The sequence below is a fragment of the Garra rufa genome, chromosome 4 (assembly GCF_049309525.1).
Source record: "Garra rufa chromosome 4, GarRuf1.0, whole genome shotgun sequence".
Classification (NCBI taxonomy): Eukaryota; Metazoa; Chordata; class Actinopteri; order Cypriniformes; family Cyprinidae; genus Garra; species Garra rufa.
Window position 1 is genome coordinate 31,358,676 of NC_133364.1, and position 20,366 is coordinate 31,379,041.

At 37.4% G+C, this 20,366-nt stretch overlaps 1 protein-coding gene, 2 non-coding genes and 1 pseudogene across 3 annotated transcripts; 2 read left to right on the forward strand and 2 right to left on the reverse strand.

Moving 5' to 3' along the window:
• Positions 1-1,119: 1,119 nt before the first annotated feature.
• Positions 1,120-1,234, forward strand: LOC141334213 (U5 spliceosomal RNA). The gene has a single exon (XR_012355529.1). It is a non-coding gene; the product is annotated as a U5 spliceosomal RNA (small nuclear RNA).
• A 277-nt stretch (positions 1,235-1,511) lies between these two features.
• Positions 1,512-1,583, forward strand: trnag-ucc (transfer RNA glycine (anticodon UCC)). The gene has a single exon. It is a non-coding gene; the product is annotated as a tRNA-Gly (tRNA).
• A 3,108-nt stretch (positions 1,584-4,691) lies between these two features.
• Positions 4,692-10,620, reverse strand: LOC141332875 (uncharacterized; annotated as a pseudogene).
• A 3,750-nt stretch (positions 10,621-14,370) lies between these two features.
• LOC141333839 (uncharacterized) lies at positions 14,371-18,001 on the reverse strand. The gene is made up of 2 exons (XM_073838988.1): positions 17,890-18,001; positions 14,371-16,043 (listed from the first exon to the last, which is right to left on the reverse strand). The coding sequence occupies exons 1-2, from the start codon at positions 17,972-17,974 to the stop codon at positions 14,371-14,373; spliced, it is 1,758 nt and encodes a 585-aa protein (XP_073695089.1). The 5' UTR covers positions 17,975-18,001.
• Positions 18,002-20,366: the final 2,365 nt, after the last annotated feature.

Below are 20,366 nucleotides of genomic sequence, written 5' to 3' on the forward strand. Positions count from 1 at the left end.
CAGGTCTGGAGACATACTTGGCCATCTTCACCTTCAGCTTCCTCAGTCTACTTACTGGAGGGAGGGCATCATGTTCTGATTCAGAATGTAGAACATAATGGAATCCATGTTTTCCTCAATGAACTGCAGCTCCCCAGTACCAGCAGCACTTATGCAGCCCCAGACCATGATGCTACCACCACCATGCTTGACTGTAGGCAAAACACAAATTTCTTGGTACTCCTCACCAGGGCATCGCCACACAAGCTGAACACCATCTGAGCCATCTTTTAGTCTCATCATACCACAGGACATGGTTCCAGTAATTCATGCTCTTGGACAGGTTGTCTTCAGCAAACTGTTTGCGGGCTTTCTTGTGAGCCAGCTTCAGATGAGGCTTCCTTCTGGGACGACGCCTATTGTCTGAGAACTGACAAGATGACCTTCTACTTCTGCAACCTTTAAAGCAATGCTGGCAGCACTCATGCATCTGTTTTTTGAAGCCAGGTTCTGCACCTGACGCAGAGAACAAGAGCTCAACTTCGTCGATCGACCCTTGCAAGGCCTGTTCTGAATGGAACCCATTTTGGAAAACCTCTGTATGACCCTGACCACTGTAGTGTAACTCAGAGCAAAACTGTAACTGGAGAGCAAAAATTCAAATTCTCAAATCCTCAGAGAGTTCTTTGCCATGAGATGCCATGTTGACCATCCAGTAATCAGTATGAGAGAATTGTACTTAAAGCACTTAATTTTAACTGCTCTAATGCAAAATACATGAGTTTGTAGGGTCCTGTCAAACAGACAAAAACATAAACATGATGAATAGGACATGTGGCTTTGCATGGTTAAACAACATATATATATATATATATATATATATATATATATATATATATATATATATATATATATATATAAGAATGCTTGAGCGCACAAGTCACTGATTGGGCCGAAGGAGCTGAAGTGATCTGTGTTTAAACCCATCCAGTGTTCATGTACGAGAGAGCATTGTCTTTTCATGCTGGCTAAAAAATGTTGTGATGCAGGAAGCACTGGAATCCACTCTTGGTGAACGTAGTGGTTTACCACAGAGAGGTTTACCACAGAGAGCGCACAGGCCCAAGGGGGTGGAGACACAGCTTGAGTTTCTCTTCATCACCACGTAAATCTTTTGCCTTTTATTAAAGATTGCCGTGGAGGGGAACCTTTGCAAGTGACCAGTATTTTGGGGGGCTCTGTTCACAGCAGAGCTACACTGGAGTGTCAAGAACAGAATGAATTTGGCCATCTGCCAACTAGCGGTGGAGCGAAGCGCGCCTTGTCATGGTCTGTGTTTGCAGCCTTTGCGCTTCCTGCATCACAACTTCAAACTCTTTAGCCAGCATGAAAGGACAACGCTCCTATGTACATGACGGGGTCCAAACCCGGGAAAGGCCCAAACAAAGATCACTTCAGCTCATTTGGCTCCATCGGTGACTTGTGTGCTTCGAACATTCTTTTCTGACTGCGCAAGCCGACAACCACTGTCTGCGTTGGTGGTATAGTGGTTAGCATAGCTGCCTTCCAAGCAGTTGACCCGGGTTCGATTCCCGGCCAACGCATTTCCTTTGGCTCCGGCTGACGTCGAAGTAGAACTCCTTCTGTGACCTCTGGCTGCACCGAAAATGTTTGGATGAGTCGTTCGGCAGCAGCAAAGGACTAGGTCTCCACGTTGTGGAATCAAACCAATTTTTTTTTTCTGCATGCTAGAGATACTGTACACTAAACTAACAAGGAGTTGCATATGCAGATCTTTGCCCACAGCCAACATGACTGCGCCGACATGACTAAACAAAGCCCTTACTTCAATCCTTCAATCTGGATTCCATAAACTCCACAGCATTAGTTAAGGTCACTAATGACTTGTTAAAGGCTTCTGATTCTGGCTGTCTATATTGACTCTTCTTGATTATAGTGCCGCCTTTGGCACAATAGATCACTCTAATCACCCGTCTTTGGAGTTTCTGATTCTGCATTGAAGTGGTTTAAGTCTTACGTTTCTGATTGTAAACAGTTTGTTTTATGCAGATGATACTCAGATCTACATAAATTCAAAACCTGATGTCAAAATGGCTGTTTCCTTTCACAGTGTTTTACTGAGCTTAAAAACTGGATGCCTAAAAATTTCTCTGTTTAAACAGTGACAAGACTGAAGTGATGCTTGATGGTTCTCCTCGCCAGCTGCTTAAGCTTAGTCTGTAACCTTAAATGTGGATGGCTCTGCTTTACAATTTCAAACTAAACAAAAAAAATTGGAGGTGATATTCGATGCCAACTTAACATTTGATCTTCATGTTCGTAATACAGTCAAAACATCTTTTTTTTCATCTAAGAAACATTGCCAAATTATGTCCTATGCTGACAAGTTAATCAACACTTTTGTATTCTTACGTATTGATTATTGTAATGCTTTGTTGGCTTGAGTTTCAAAAGCTACCCCTTAGTAAATTACAATTGGTACAACATTCAGCTGCTAGAATTCTGACAAGGACCAGTGCAAGAGAGCACATTAAACCTATCTGTCAGTTTTAGTTTTGATTTTAATATTCTTATGCTTACTTATAAGGCTCTAAATGATCTGGCTCCCCAATATTTGTCAAAGCTTTTAACCCTACACCCCATCTCGTGTTTTCACGTTTTTCTGAAGCTGGTCTTTTAACTGCTCAAACAGTCCAGCTAAAATTTATGGGCGAATTTTATAAATTCAACTATTTTCTCTCATGGACTATATGTAAACATATTTTATGTGAAATATCTTATTCTAGTCAGTACTAAATAAAAAATAACATTCTTTGTTTTGTATGATCCCTCTTACTTTGGTAAAATAGTTAACATTTTGCAGATTCTGCAAGGTGTATGTAAACTTTCGATCGTGTCTGTAAAGAGTGTCATATGGTGTTGCGTGAACTCTAGAGTAACAAAAGGCTGTAAAGAAATGATTGTGCAGAAAGCCCTTTTATGGGGATGGTCTGGGTACGTTTTATGCAAATGACTAACTTTGTGCACGTGTCCGCTCATGTAAAAAACTCCAAATTCACTTAAATTAGGAAAAGGTTAAGAACAAATTCATGTGTGTATAAATGTGTTGTGGATTAGATGTAAAGTGTTCGTAAGAAGTTTGAATGTGTGTATAAATATGGATAATGTATGCAGTTATTAGTGAATGAGACTCATTGAGTCTCTGATCAAAGATCTGAGCCAAATCCGGCAGTTCTTGCTTTAAGATATTTCCCTACTCTTTCGAGTTTAAAATAAAGCAACACTGCTATGCAATCAAGGTCAAAATCAATTTATTTAAAAATCACATTTAATTTAGTATATACCAATGCCATATACTCCAGAATGAGTTTCCAAATGTTGTTTGGCTCTCTTTGATATGTGAAACTCTCTTTACACTGAAGACATGAAAGGCTGCTCTCCAGTGTGAACTCTTAAGTGAACCTCAAGGTTTCCCTTGACTGAGAAACTCTTACCACACTGAGGGCAGGTGAAAGGTTTCTCTCAAGTGTGAACTCTTATGTGAAATTTCAAGGTTTGCTTTGTTTGTGAAATTCTTTCCACAGTGATGGCACATGAAAAGCTTCTGTCCAGTGTGAGATATTACATGGTTCTTAAGATGATTGCTGTCCGTGAAACTCATCCCACATTGATAACATTCGCAACAGTTCCGTCTTAAGTGAATTCTCATGTGGTGATTAAGGTTTTCTTTACATCTTAAAGGGTGAAAAGCAATCCTGGGAACGGAGAGCAGTGCTCTTACCATTTCATATAAATGTACATGTAATGTTTATTGAGACACTTACAAAAAGACTTTGGGGTAAATAACAGGTATAATCATATTATGCAGTTTCCTAGATGACTTCTAATCCTCGGATTTTTTTGCTTTTGCTTCACTCAAAGGAATTTCAATTCCATCGTGATTATAAGGCAGATCTTCTACAAATCCATCTCATAAACAGACAAAAGCAAGGCAATATCTGTGCTGCTAGCAACATGTGTTACTATTAAGGTCTTTAAATATGGAATAGTTCACCCAAAAATCAAAATTCTGGCATCATTGAAGGTCTGGCTACGCGAGACTAGCAGCAAAAGGCATTTTTGTCTCCTACAGAAAAACAGAAACATGTAAAGATGCACAGATGAGGAAGGTGTGCTAAGGAGTGTTTGGTGTAGGCATAAGAGATGAACCGTTGTCCAACATTGGCAGAGATAATGCATGTGGGGGACACTCAGAATGGGTTAAAGCCTTTCAGAGAGACAGCCATTCAGATGAGACTTGTAGCTGGAACTAGCTTCCTTACGTCACTAGATGAGCTCTAGCATTAGCCATATTCCAATCGTAATTGACAACATGTTTAACAGTGCATTCTCCCACTAAAGATCAAGCAAAGAATGCAGAGCAGTGTTCATTATTTCAATCAGTTTATGTTCTTTAATTTATAGTCTTCAATTTACATTGTGGCATTTCACAGCAGGACAAACATTTATTTAATATTTTGTTTCGGACGTCAGAAGTTCATATTTGGCCCACTTTCAGCTGCGGTGTGACCGTAGCCGTACTTTTTTTTGCAGTTTCATATTTTTCTTCAGGAAGGGGAACGGGTGTCCATAACGCAGGAATCGAACTCAGGACATCCGAATAGTAACTGCGCTATATGTCGGCATGTTATCCATAGGCTATTGACGCTGACGTAGCCTTAATTTCACACAGATCCGTAATTTCTGGTGCCATTTTAAATTGCTGAGCCATTTAAATCTCTTTCCACACGAAGAACACTGATAGCGTCTCGCATCTGCATGACTTTTCAGGTGTATCTCTAAGTGTGATGGCAGAGTACACTTTTTCTTACACTGATCACAATTAAACAGCCTCTCTCCAGAGTGAATGCGCATGTGATTTTTGAAATTGACCCTTTTTCTAAACCTCTTGTGACACTCAGAACACTGGAGTTTCTTTCCAGAATGACTTTGCAAGTGACGTTTCAGGTCTCTTTGGTACGTAAAACATTTTTCACACTGAAGACACACATAGGGCTTCTCTCCAGTGTGAAGTCGCATGTGAGTTTTCAGGCTACATTTATGACTAAAACCCCTTCCACACTGCTGGCATATGAAAGGCTTTTCTCCAGTGTGCATTCTCATGTGAGTCTTAAGGTATCTATTGAATCTGAAACTTTTTTCACACTCCGGGCATTTGAAAGGCTTCTCTCCGGGATGAATTAATACATGCCTGTTAAGGCATTTCCTGTTAGGGAAAATCATTCCACATCGATGACACTCACTTGAGTGAACTTTCAGGTGGGAATTAAGGTGTGGTTTACATGCGAAACTCATTCCACACTGATCACATGTGAACGGCTTGTCTCCAGTGTGAATGTTCATATGATACCTTAAGTTTAGTCCTGATGTAAAGCTTTTCCCACACAGTTTGCAGGTAAAAGGCTTCTCTCCGGAGTGAGTTCTCATGTGGCTTGTGAGGGCTGATCTTTGAGCGAAACTCTTTCCACACTGAGGGCATGTGTATGGTTTCTCACCAGTGTGAGTTCTCATGTGGACATTAAGGTTTCCTTTCTCAGTATAACTTTTTTCACACTGTTGGCAGGTGAAAGGCTTCTCTCCATTGTGAATTCTCATGTGGGCTTTAAGGTCTTCAGGTTGATTGAAACTCTTTCCACACTGAAAGCAGGAAAAATAACTTGTCGTTTCAACCTTTTGAACTCTTTTTCGCGAGGAAGTCTTTTCAGTCTGTGAGCTTTTAAAAGATTTCTTCCCCATTATGAAATGATGATCTTTCTCTTCCATTTCATGTAGTACTTCATTCTCCTCTTTCAGTGGCATCAGGTCTACTGTGGAAAGAGACAAATAAAAGTTAGCCACAGTTGAATGGGAAACAGCAACAATCTTCACTAAGCCCTAGTGGTCAACTAAACAGCCAATTAGAAGAGACTTGGTCAACTAAATATTCATTTGTCAGTTAGTTGCAGAAAAAAATCATCAGGAATTTACAAAGTCAGAGTCAGTAACGTAAAATTTGTTAACAAGTGCTAATAATTATGCTGGTAGGAAAACTGAAAGGACGACCGCAAAAAACTCTTTAGGCGAACACTGGCCTTTCATTCATCGACAACAAACACACCTGACCAACCTAATCAAGGTTATGAAGGGTTACTAGAAAGATACTCGCAACTTTTAAATCACCGTATGCATGGATTACTTCCTTGTTTACTCAAGCCAGCTCAGTCATTTCCGGTCAACTATACTGTGCCGTAATAGGAGTGTACTTTGCTCGTTTTCTCTATATAAACCATTTACAATCGAAGAAAAGTTTTGTTTGTCTAAGAGGACCAAACGTCCATGTATACCGTTTCAAGATTGACAAACTTGAGTTTAAAAAAAAACGCGAGTAAATCGGCTAAATATGCACTAGTCATTGTTATGATTGACGGTAGTAACCGGACAAACATCTGAGAAGCTGATGGCAAAAAAAAGAGCTGTTCATTTAATGATTCAGAGTAAATTAAGAGTAACAAAACTACAGCAGTAACTGTAGCTTTTACAGTTCAAGAGAAAGCTTTAAAGATGTAGTTAAGTCGTTATTGTGTAAAATATTTCAAATTCATATAGATTCATATTGAGTGCATTAAGTCTTATACCATTAATATTTAACTTATTTAATTTGTAGTGAACTATATATAAGTATTTAAATAATCCACCCTTATAGGCTGTTTCTATACTATATACTTCAGTGCGGTAAAATTCCAACAATTTATTATACTAATGATCTTACAATAAATGGACAAGAAAGACTTGAAAAACTAGGGAGTTGAAATGGCAGCTGCAGCCAATGATTAATCCTCTGCTGCCATCTTTTGGTTATGTGTGTAAATTCATTTCATTTTCATCTTTAAAAAAGACGTTTTCCTTGAAAAGACAGTCTTTATAAATGAAAAGTGAATCTTATTGCACAGCTGTAGAGCTGAAAAATAAAGGCTTTAAAATATTACAAGATTTAAAAAATATGTTCATGACAATGGAGGGAAGTTACTGATTATCAATATGATTATGATCCTTGAAGAGAAGTATCTCTAGCTAGCTAACGTTAGCCTAAACATGTTATGATAGTGTTTAGCTGTGAGCATTTAAATGTACACCTATGCAGGTACTCTCCTGGGATTCCCAAGCTCTGCATTTAAATTATATGTTGTTAAATAATATGAAACGGAATATTCATTCACAAAAATATCTTGAATTTTAGGGGCATATACTGCATAGGCTACATAACTTGACACTGAAAGTTGTTGTCCTGCATCGTGTTCTTCACCAATCAACTGTATGGAATTTAAGATGATGTAGATCTGTGGCAGGGAAGTGCATGAATTTTTTTTTACGCAATATTTTTTTTTGGTCTATAACTAATTAATTAAACATGTTAGCACAACAGCCCAAATATATACATTTTGATAGCAGCTGGGTTAAAAATACAATCTGAGTAGTTGTTTAGCCAGCATTTTTAGGATGCAGGACTGTAACTGTTAACTTTTTATGCTCTTCACTGGCTAACATATTTGGCCCTGTCCAAATTGCACACTAAACCTTACTTACTCAGTCTTAAAAAGTCCCAAAGGAGACATGGTCCTTTAAATGGACTGTTCAAATCAGAGGGCCAAACTTAAGGTACAAAATAGACTTTTATTTCCAAATTTCGTCAATTGTTGAGGTAAAAAAAAAAAAAAAAAAAAAATCATAACAACATTATAAAACACCTCAGGTGGAAGACATATGCATTATTCTTAAAAAAAATCTATTAAAATTAAGCTAGAAACAGGCTTTCAAAAAAGAAAAGAGATTAAGCTGATGAATGACAGACTGGGTACCAAACCATCAGAATTTACTACATATACAGGCAATATATATTTATATGTATATATGTATATTTGCTGTTAATGACAGTGATGTCGTTTAGCTGTAAATAATAAACAGCATTTTTGTAGAGATCAACATTTTAATAAAGACCAAATGACAAAGTTTACCTGTTTGTTCCTCAGTCTCTTCTTGTTTCAGACTGAATACTTCTGCAATCCTGAAGTCTTCAGTCTCCTCTTTAATAAACGCCATCTTTATAATCAGAGTTTTTTCTCTGGATACTGTCATGTTAAAGATGAGAATAAATAACAGAAAGAAAAATAAATAAAAACTAAATTTCTGGGTGTGTCTCAATCAGCCCCCTATAGTCATCACCATAGACTGTATTTTACATTTAACAGATAATACATTAAACAAACCATTTGTAGTTGGTTATAAGTCATTATACATGTTTGTGTTCTACTATCGTATACACTGTTTTGACTGCTGGAAAGACGCAATTATAAAACTGAGGAGTATTGTAATTTCTTTCTTACTTTGGAATGTAATGTTTGGAATTATTATTGCTTTTCTGAAACAAGACAGCTTCGTCAAATGTGACAACTGTATTTGTCAGTGTTCTTCATTTTTGTTTATAACACACTGTTTATAATATTGGGAGCAAAATGAGACATACCCGTTCAGTTTCTTATGTGTGGATGCGCTTTACTCACGAAAAAAGTTAATTGTTGGTAGATAAAGCATTACACCGTTATATTCGATAACAATTAAAGCACTTTAAAGCTTCTGCAACTATAAGGTTGACTAAACAATTTGTATCCATTTAAACTCTTAAATGTTTGCAAACACAAACCTTTCTGCAGCCGAATCACAACAGCCTCAGGAGCGCGACGCAACCTTCTTCTTTTCTTGTAGAATTTGTGGCAGCCTAGAAGCATCATCGGTGTATTACTGCCCTCCTCAGGTCATCTTTATACTCCGCTTAACATTTAAATCCTTTTGATAATGACTTTCGCCGATTCAAATCCACAGTCAAATAACTAAAAAAAAAAAAAAGCCAAGTCTTTCTGCATGTTGAATGACACACTGCATTATTACATGGTTTACAGTTTCTTCTTGTCCACATCTACGTGTTTACCAATCCTTGCTTACCCAGAGTTCAACGTATAGACAGTCCAACCTTAGTCAAGTTAGAAGACAATCTTACCTTCCTAACCTAATAATAGTAGAATTTTCATCTATTGGCTGGACAGAATAATGTCTGCCTTTGTGTCCTTCAATTCAGTCTTTATGCCACAATGTTATTGTTCCTAGTTGGATAATACTTTTACACTTAACTCTACCGTACATAACATCCAACTCCACTTCCACTTGCAGCTTTTCTTGCCATTTCATCTGCCTCTTCATTTCCCTGAACACCTACGTGAATGATATTAATAAAAACATTATTCTCCTGCCAAACAATGTAGTTCCTCGGAAGCGTTGTGGTTCCAAGTGTTCAGACACACAATCGTATGGGTTTATAGTGTAATTTACAACAGTTTAGAACGCAGCTCAACCAATTAGAATCAAGGACTAGAGCTACCCGTTTTATAACATTCCCACAAGGTGGGAATCGAACTCAGGACAGCCGTAGAGAAAGCACACAGGGCAACCGGTGCCGACGTAGCCTTAATTTTACACAGATCCGTATTTTCTGGTGCCATTTTAAGTTGCTTAGCCATTTAAATCTCTTTCCACATGAAGAACACTGATAGCCTCTCACATCTGCATGACTTTTCAGGTGTATGTAGATGTGATGACAAAACAAATTTTTTATTACACTGATCACAATTAAATCGCCTTCCTCCAGAGTAAATTCGCATGTGATTTTTGAAATTGACCCTTTTTCTAAACCTCTTGTCACACTCAGAGCACTGCAGTTTCTTTCCAGAATGAATTTGCAAATGACGTTTCAGGTCTATCTGGCATGTAAAAGACTTTTTACACCGAGGACACACGTAAGGCTTCTCTCCAGTGTGAAGTCACATGTGACCCTTGAGGTTTCCCCTAAATCTGAAAGTCTTTCTACAGTGAGGACACGTGTAAGGTTTCTCTCCAGTGTGAGTTCTCATGTGATTCCTAAGATTTTTTTTTCTGAGAAGTAAGGCTTGTTTTACATGGAAAATTTGAGTGAACTTTCAGGTGGGAATTAAGGTGTGGTTTACATGCGAAACTCATTCCACACTGATCACATGTGAATGGCTTGTCTCCAGTGTGATTGGCCATATGATATCTTAAATTTAGTTCTGATTTAAAGCTTTTTCCACACAGTTTGCAGGTAAAAGGCTTCTCTCTTGAGTGAGTTTTCATGTGGCTTTTAAGGGCTGTTTTTTTTAATGCAACTCTTTCCACACTGAGGGCATGTGTATGGTTTTACACCAGTGTGAATTTTCATGTGAGCGTTAAAGTTTCCTTTTTCCTTAAAACCTTTTCCACACTGTTGGCAGGTGAAAGGCTTCACTTCATTATGAATTCCTTTGTGGACTTCACGGTCTTCAGATTGAGTGAAACTCTTTCCACACTAAAAGCAGGAAAAATAACTTGTCGTTCGTGTCTTTTGACCTCTTTTTTTGTGAGGAAGTCTTTTCAGTCTGTGATTTTTTTTTTATTTTTTTTTTATTTTTCTCCAGTAATGAAATCATGATCTTTCTCTTCCATGTCACGTAGAACTTCATTCTCCTCTTTCAGTGCCATCATGACTAGAGTGGAAAGAGACAGATAAGAATTTGTTAGTTTTAATTTTCTTTATCTGTTAACATTTTAGTTAATGCAATCTAAACTAACATGAATTAAGTATAACTGCATTGCTCAAATATTAATACATGCTGTAAAAATCTATATTGCATGATGCTAGCTAATACATGCTTGTAAACAAAAGTGTACCTGTGAAATTTACACACTTTTTTTAGGTTGCAGCTAAAGAACGTTTGACCTGCAATATTTTATTTTTGAGAGGACAAAGGGTGGAAGGACAGATCCAAGGTCTATCAAATTTGAAGCAGCTATCATTGAAAAGACTGCCACTGACAACCAACCATTTTCAGTGGTTTCAGGCCTTGGATTTAAGGGATTCATGTTCCTTATGGAACCTAGGTACTGAATTACAAATGAAAAGGTTCTACAGAAGAAAGATGCTAGATGAAACCTATTCCAGATTTTTGACAAAAGTCAAAAGTTAAGTGACAAAGGAAAAGCCCCATTCATGGAATTCACAACTGACAGGTAGGTGTGTTGAGGCGAGTTGGAGTTAAACTTGTTGGAGGGGAACCTTTGCAAGTGACCAGTATTTTGGGGGGCTCAAGAACAGAATGAATTTGGCCATCTGTCAATGTGCAGTGGAGCGAAGCGCGCCTTGTCATGGTCTGTGTTTGCAGCCTTTGCGCTTCCTGCATCACAACTTCAAACTCTTTAGCCAGCATGAAAGGACAGCGCTCCTATGGACATGACAGGGTCCAAACCCGGGAAAGGCCCAAACAAAGATCACTTCAGCTCATTTGGCTCCATTGGTGACTTGTGTGCTTCAAACATTCTTTTCTGACTGCACAAGCCGACAACCACTGTCTGCGTTGGTGGTATAGTGGTTAGCATAGCTGCCTTCCAAGCAGTTGACCCGGGTTTGATTCCCGGCCAACGCATTTTCTTTGGCTCCGGCTGACGTCGAAGCAGAACTCCTTCTGTGACCTCTGGCTGCACCGAAAATGTTTGGATGAGTCGTTCGGCAGCAGCAAAGGACTAGGTCTCCACGTTATGGAATCAAACCAATTTTTTTTTCTGCGTGCTAGAGATACTGTACACTAAACTAACAAGGAGTTGCATATTCAGATCTTTGCCCCGAGCCAACATGACTGCGCCGACATGACTAAACAAAGCCCTTACTTCAATCCTTCAATCTGGATCCCATAAACTCCACAGCATTAGTTAAGGTCACTAATGACTTGTTAATGGCTTCTGATTCTGGCTGTCTATATTGATTCTTCTTGATTATAGTGCCGCCTTTTAGATCACTCTAATCACCCGTCTAGAGACTGTCTTTGGAGTTTCTGATTCTGCATTGAAGTGGTTTAAGTCTTACGTTTCTGATCGTAAACAGTTTGTTTTATGCAGATGATACTCAGATCTACATAAATTCAAAACCTGATGTCAAAATGTCTGTTTCCTTTCACAGTGTTTTACTGAGATTAAAAACTGGATGTCTAAAAATTTCTCTGTTTAAACAGTGACAAGACTGAAGTGATGCTTGATGGTTCTCCTCACCAGCTGCTTAAGCTTAGTCTGTAACCTTAAATGTGGATGGCTCTGCTTTACAATTTCAAACTAAACAGCTGCTAGAATTCTGACAAGGACCAGTGCAAGAGAGCACATTAAACCTATCTGTCAGTTTTAGTTTTGATTTTAAAATTCTTATGCTTACTTATAAGGCTCTAAATGATCTGGCTCCCCAATATTTGTCAACGCTTTAACCCCTTACACCCCATCTTGTGTTTTCACGTTTTTCTGAAGCTGGTCTTTTACCTGCTCAAACAGTCCAGCTAAAACCTATGGGCAAATTTTATAAATTCAACTATTTTCTCTCATGGACTATATGTAAACATATTTTATGTGAAATATCTTATTCTAGTCAGTACTAAATAAAAAATAACATTCTTTGTTTTTTATGATCCCTCTTACTTTGGTAAAATAGTTAACATATTGCAGATTCTGCAAGGTGTATGTAAACTTCCGATCGTGTCTGTAAAGAGTGTCATATGGTGTTGCGTGAACTCTAGAGTAACAAAAGGCTGTAAAGAAATGGTTGTGCAGAAAGCCCTTTAATGGGGATGGTCTGGGTACGTTTTATGCAAATGACTAACTTTGTGCACGTGTCCGCTCATTTAAAAAACTCCAAATTCACTTAAATTAGGAAAAGGTTAAGAACAAATTCATGTGTGTATAAATGTGTTGTGGATTAGGTGTAAAGTGTTCGTAAGAAGTTTGAATACGAGTATAAATACGGATAATTTATGCAGTTATTAGTGAATGAGACTCATTTAGTCTCTGATCAAAGATCTGAGCCATATTCTGCAGTTCTTGCTTTAAGACATTTCCCTACTCTTTCGAGTTTAAAATAAAGCAACATTGCTACGCAATCAAGGTCAAAATCAATTTATTTAAAATCACATTTAATTTAGTTTATACCAATGCCATATACTCCAGAATGAGTTTCCAAATATTGTTTGGCTCTCTTTGATATGTTAAACTCTCTTTACACTGAAGACATGAAAGGCTGCTCTCCAGTGTGAACTCTTATTTGAAATTTCAAGGTTTGCTTTGTTTGTGAAACTTTTCCACAGTGATGGCACATGAAAAGCTTCTGTCCAGTGTGAGATATTACATGGTTCTTAAGATGATTGCTGTCCGTGAAACTCATCCCACATTGATAACATTCGCAACAGTTTCGTCTTAAGTGAATTCTCATGTGGTGATTAAGGTTTTCTTTACATCTTAAAGGGTGAAAAGCAATCCTGGGAACGGAGAGCAGTGCTCTTACCATTTCATATAAATGTACATGTAATGTTTATTGAGACACTTACAAAAAGACTTTAGGATAAATAACAGGTATAATCATATTATGCAGTTTCCTAGATGACTTCTAATTCTCAGATTCTTTTGCTTTTGCTTCACTCAAAGGAATTTCAATTCCATCGTGATTATGAAGCAGATCTTCTACAAATCCATCTCATAAACAGACAAAAGCAAGGCAACATATGTGCTGCTAGCAACATGTGTTACTATTAAGGTCTTTAAATATGGAATCGTTCACCCAAAAATCAAAATTCTGGCATCATTGAAGGTCTGGCTATGGAAGACTAGCAGCAAAAGGCATTTTTGTCTCCTACAGAAAAACAGAAACATGTAAAGATGCACAGATGAGGAAGGTGTGCTAAGGAGTGTTTGGTGTAGGCATAAGAGATGAACCGTTGTCCAACATTGGCAGAGATAATGCATGTGGGGGACACTCAGAATGGGTTAAAGCCTTTCAGAGAGACAGCCATTCAGATGAGACTTGTAGCTGGAACCAGCTTCCTTACGTCACTAGATGAGCTCTAGCATTAGCCATATTCCAATCGTAATTGACAACATGTTTAACAGTGCATTCTCCCACTAAAGATCAAGCAAAGAATGCAGAGCAGTGTTCATTATTTCAATCAGTTTATGTTCTTTAATTTATAGTCTTCAATTTACATTGTGGCATTTCACAGCAGGACAAACATTTATTTAATATTTTGTTTCGGACGTCAGAAGTTCATATTTGGCCCACTTTCAGCTGCTGTGTGACCGTAGCCGTACTTTTATTTGCAGTTTCATATTTTTCTTCAGGAAGGGGAACAGGTGACCATAAGGCAGGAATCCAACTCAGGACATCCGAATAGCAACTGCGCTATATGTCGGCGTGTTATCCACAGGCTATTGATGCTGCCGTAGCCTTAATTTCACACAGATCCGTAATTTCTGGTGCCATTTTAAATTGCTGAGCCATTTAAATCTCTTTCCACACGAAGAACACTGATAGCGTCTCGCATCTGCGTGACTTTTCAGGTGTATTTTTAAGTGTGATGGCAGAGTACACTTTTTATTCCACTGATCACAATTAAACCGCCTCCCTCCAGAGTGAATGCGCATGTGATTTTTGAAATTGACCCTTTTTCTAAACCTCTTGTGACACTCAGAACACTGGAGTTTCTTTCCAGAATGACTTTGCAAGTGACGTTTCAGGTCTCTTTGGTACGTAAAACATTTTTCACACTGAAGACACACATAGGGCTTCTCTCCAGTGTGAAGTCGCATGTGAGTTTGGAGGTTGCCTTTAAATCGGAATGTCTTTTTACAGTGAAGACATGTGAAAGGCTTTTTTCCAGTGTGAATGATCATGTGAGTCTTGAGGTTTCCTTTAAGTGTGAAACCTCTTCCACAGTGATGGCACATGAAAGGTTTCTCTCCAATGTGAGTTTTTACATGCTCCTTAAGGTCATTTTTGTTAGTGAAAGTCTGTCCACACTGATGACATTTAAAACAATTCTCTTTTAAGTGAAACATTGCGTGGTTATTAAGAGTTTTTTTATGTTTGAAGCACCTTCCACACTGATCACATTTGAAAGGTTTCTCTCCAGTGTGAGTTCTCATGTGATACCTAAGATTTCCTTTATGCGAGAAGCTCTTCTTGCACAACTTACATTTGTAAGGGCTTTCTCCAGTGTGAGTTCTCATGTGGCAATCAAGGGATTCTTTATATGCAAAATTCATTCCACACTGAGGGCACGGATAGGGTTTCTCTCCAGTGTGAATTCTCATGTGAGTCTTCAGGCTAGATTTATGACTAAAACCCCTTCCACACTGCTGGCATATGAAAGGCTTTTCTCCAGTGTGCATTCTCATGTGAGTCTTAAGGTATCTATTGAATCTGAAACTTTTTTCACACTCCGGGCATTTGAAAGGCTTCTCTCCGGGATGAATTATTACATGCCTGTTAAGGCATTTCCTGTTAGGGAAAATCATTCCACATCGATGACAGTCACTTGAGTGAACTTTCAGGTGGGAATTAAGGTGTGGTTCACATGCGAAACTCATTCCACACTGATCACATGTGAACGGCTTGTCTCCAGTGTGAATGTTCATATGATACCTTAAGTTTAGTCCTGATGTAAAGCTTTTTCCACACAGTTTGCAGGTAAAAGGCTTCTCTCCGGAGTGAGTTCTCATGTGGCTTGTGAGAGCTGATCTTTGAGCGAAACTCTTTCCACATTGAGGGCATGTGTATGGTTTCTCACCAGTGTGAATTCTCATGTGGACATTAAGGTTTCCTTTCTCAGTATAACTTTTTTCACACTGTTGGCAGGTGAAAGGCTTCTCTCCATTGTGAATTCTCATGTGGGCTTTAAGGTCTTCAGGTTGATTGAAACTCTTTCCACACTGAAAGCAGGAAAAATAACTTGTCGTTTCAACCTTTTGAACTCTTTTTCGCGAGGAAGTCTTTTCAGTCTGTGAGCTTTTAAAAGATTTCTTCCCAATTATGAAATGATGATCTTTCTCTTCCATTTCATGTAGTACTTCATTCTCCTCTTTCAGTGCCATCAGGTCTACTGTGGAAAGAGACAAATAAAAGTTAGCCACAGTTTAATGGGAAACAGCAACAATCTTCACTAAGCCCTAGTGGTCAACTAAACAGCCAATTAGAAGAGACTTGGTCAACTAAATATTCATTTGTCAGTTAGTTGCAGAAAAAAATCATCAGGAATTTACAAAGTCAGAGTCAGTAACGTAAAATTTGTTAACAAGTGCTAATACTTATGCTGGTAGGAAAACTGAAAGGACGACCACAAAAAACTCTTTAGGCAAACACTGGCCTTTCATTCATCGACAACAAACACACCTGACCAACCCAATCAAGGTTATGAAGGGTTACTAGAAAGATACTCGCAACTTTTAAATCACCGTATGCATGGATTACTTCCTTGTTTAGACAAGCCAGCTCAGTCATTTCCGGTCAACTATACTGTGCCGTAATAGGAGTGTACTTTGCTCGTTTTCTCTATATAAACCATTTACAATCGAAGAAAAGTTTTGTTTGTCTAAGAGGACCAAACGTCCATGTATACCGTTTCAAGATTGACAAACGTGAGTTTTTAAAAAAAATGCGAGTAAATCGGCTAAATATGCTCTAGTCATTGTTATGATTGACGGTAGTAACTGGACAAACATCTGAGAAGCTGATGGCAAAAAAAAAAGAGCTGTTCATTTAATGATTCAGAGTAAATTAAGAGTAACAAAACTACAGCAGTAACAAGTTTATGTTGGTTAAATATGGGCTATTTAATAGCTTTTACAGTTCAAGAGAAAGCTTTAAAGATGTAGTTAAGTCGTTATTGTGTAAAATATTTCAAATTCATATAGATTCATATTGAGTGCATTATTTAAGTCTTATACCATTAATATTTAACTTATTTAATTTGTAGTGAACTATATATATAAGTATTTAAATAATTCACCCTTATAGGCTGTTTCTATACTATATACTTCAGTGCGGTAAAATTCCAACAATTTATTATACTAATGATCTTACAATAAATGGACAAGAAAGACTTCTTGTAAAACTAGGGAGTTGAAATGGCAGCTGCAGCCAATGATTAATCCTCTGCTGCCATCTTTTGGTTATGTGTGTAAATTCATTTCATTTTCATCTTTAAAAAAGACGTTTTCCTTGAAGAGACATTTTTTTTTCCATGTGGTCTTTATAAATGAAAAGTGAATCTTTAAAGTGAATTTTATTGCACAGCTGTAGAGCTGAAAAATAAAGGCTTTAAAATATTACAAGATTTAAAAAATATGTTCATGACAATGGAGGGAAGTTACTGATTATCAAGAATATGATTATGATCCTTGAAGAGAAGTATCTCTAGCTAGCTAACGTTAGCCTAAACAAGTTATGATAGTGTTTAGCTGTGAGCATTTAAATGTACACCTATGCAGGTACTCTCCTGGGATTCCCAAGCTCTGCATTTAAATTATATGTTGTTAAATAATATGAAACGGAATATTCATTCACAAAAATATCTTGAATTTTAGGGGCATATACTGCATAGGCTACATAACTTGACTCTGCAAGTTGTTGTCCTGCATCGTGTTCTTCACCAATCAACTGTATGGAATTTAAGATGATGTAGATCTGTGGCAGGGCAGTGCATGGATTTTTTTTAACGCAATATTATTATTTTTTTGTCTATAACTAATTAATTAAACATGTTAGCACAACAGCCCAAATATATACATTTTAATAGCAGCTGGGTGTGTGTGTGTGTGTGTGTGTGTGTGTGTGTGTGTGTGTGTGTGTATTTGCTGTTAATGACAATGATGTCGTTTAGCTGTAAATAATAAACAGCATTTTTGTAGAGATCAACATTTTAATAAAGACCAAATGACAAAGTTTACCTGTTTGTTCCTCAGTCTCTTCTTGTTTCAGACTGAATACTTCTGCAATCCTGAAGTCTTCAGTCTCCTCTTTAATAAACGCCATCTTTATAATCAGAGTTTTTCTCTGGATACTGTCATGTAATAGATGAGAATAAATAACAGAAAGAAAAATAAGTAAAAACTAAATTTCTGGGTGTGTCTCAATCAGCCCCCTATAGTCATCACCATAGACTGTATTTTACATTTAACAGATAATACATTAAACAAACCATTTGTAGTTGGTTATAAGTCATTATACATGTTTGTGTTCTACTATCGTATACACTGTTTTGACTGCTGGAAAGACGCAATTATAAAACTGAGGAGTACTGTAATTTCTTTCTTACTTTGGAATGTAATGTTTGGAATTATTATTGCTTTTCTGAAACAAGACAGCTTCGTCAAATGTGACAACTGTATTTGTCAGTGTTCTTCATTTTTGTTTATAACACACTGTTTATGATATTGGGAGCAAAATGAGACATACCCGTTCCGTTTCTTATGTGTGGATGCGCTTTACTCACGAAAAAAGTTAATTGTTGGTAGATAAAGCATTACACCGTTATATTCGATAACAATTGAAGCACTTTAAAGCTTCTGCAACTATAAGGTTGACTAAACAATTTGTATCCATTTAAACTCTTGAATGTTTGCAAATACAAACCTTTCTGCAGCCGAATCACAACAGTCTCAGGAGCGCGACGCAACCTTCTTCTTTTCTTGTAGAATTTGTGGCAGCCTAGAAGCATCATCGGTGTATTACTGCCCTCCTCAGGTCATCTTTATACTCCGCTCAACATTTAAATCCTTACAGTCATGTGCAAAAAAAAGAAGGATAATGACTTTCGCCGATTCATAAATCCACAGTCTTTCTGCATGTTGAATGACACACTCCATTATTACATGGTTTACAGTTTCTTCTTGTCCACATCTACATGTTTACCAATCCTTGCTTACCCAGAGTTCAACGTATAAAGAGTGGTCCAACCTTAGTCAAGTTAGAAGACAACCTTCCTAACCTAATAATAGTAGAATTTTCATCTATTGGCTGAACAGAATAATGTCTGCATTTGTGTCCTTCATTTCAGTCTTTATGCCACAATGTTATTGTTCCTTGTTGTATTATACTTTTACACTTAACTCTCCCGTACATAACATATACTCCACTTCACTTCTATTTGCAGCTTTTCTTGCCATTTCATCTGCCTCTTCATTTCCAACAAAGTGTTCAAACACTTTGGTTTATAGTGTAATTTACAACAGCTTAGAACGCGGCTCAACCAATCAGAATCAAGGACTAGAACTCCCCGTTTTATAACATTCTCTCACTAAAGATCAAATATTACATTGCAATGTTCATTATTTCAAACAATTTATTTGCTTTTATTTCTAGTCTTCAATTTACACTGTGGCATTTCACACAAGGACAAACACTTTTTTAATATTTTGTTCTGATATTCGGACACACAGGACTACTGGTGCCGACGTAGCCTTAATTTTACACAGATCCGTATTTTCTGGTGCCATTTTAAGTTGCTTAGCCATTTAAATCTCTTTCCACATGAAGAACAATGATAGCGTCTCACATCTGCATGACTTTTCAGGTGTATCTCTAAGTGTGATGACAAAACAAATTTTTTATTACACTGATCACAATTAAATCGCCTTCCTCCAGAGTGAATTCGCATGTGATTTTTGAAATTGACCCTTTTTCTAAACCTCTTGTCACACTCCTGCTATAGAAAATCATTCCACATCGACGACAAGTAAAAGACCTCTTCATTAAGTGAACTTTCAGGTGGGAAGTAAGGCGTGTTTTACGTGGAAAACTCTTTCCACACTGATCACATGTGAATGGCTTGTCTCCAGTGTATCATTGGCCATATGATATCTTAAATTTAGTTCTGATTTTAAGCTGTGAATGGTTTCTCTCCATTGTGAATTCCCATGTGGACTTTAAGGTCTTCAGGTTGATTGAAACTCTTTCCACACTGAAAGCAGGAAAAATAACTTGTCGTTTGTGTCTTTTGACCTCGTCTTTGTGAGGAAGTCTTTTCAGTCTGTAAGGTTTTAAAAGATTTTTCTCCAGTAATGAAATCATGATCTGTCTCTTCAATTTCATGTAGTACTTCATTCTCCTCTTTCAGTGCCATCGGGTCTACTGTGGAAAGATACAAATAAGAATTCATTAGTTTCAATTCTCTTTATCTGTTCACATTTTAGTTAATGCAATAGAAACTAACATGAATTAAGTACAACTGTATTGCTCAAATATTAATACATGCTGTAAAAATGTATACTGCATAATGCTAGCTAATACATGCTTGGTAACAAAAGTGTAAATATTAAAACTTACACACATTTTAGGTTGCAGCTAAAGAACGTTTGACCTGCAATATTTTGCGGATAAATTATTTTGAAAGGTCAAAGGGCTTTGAAGAAAGTACCAGTGTAAC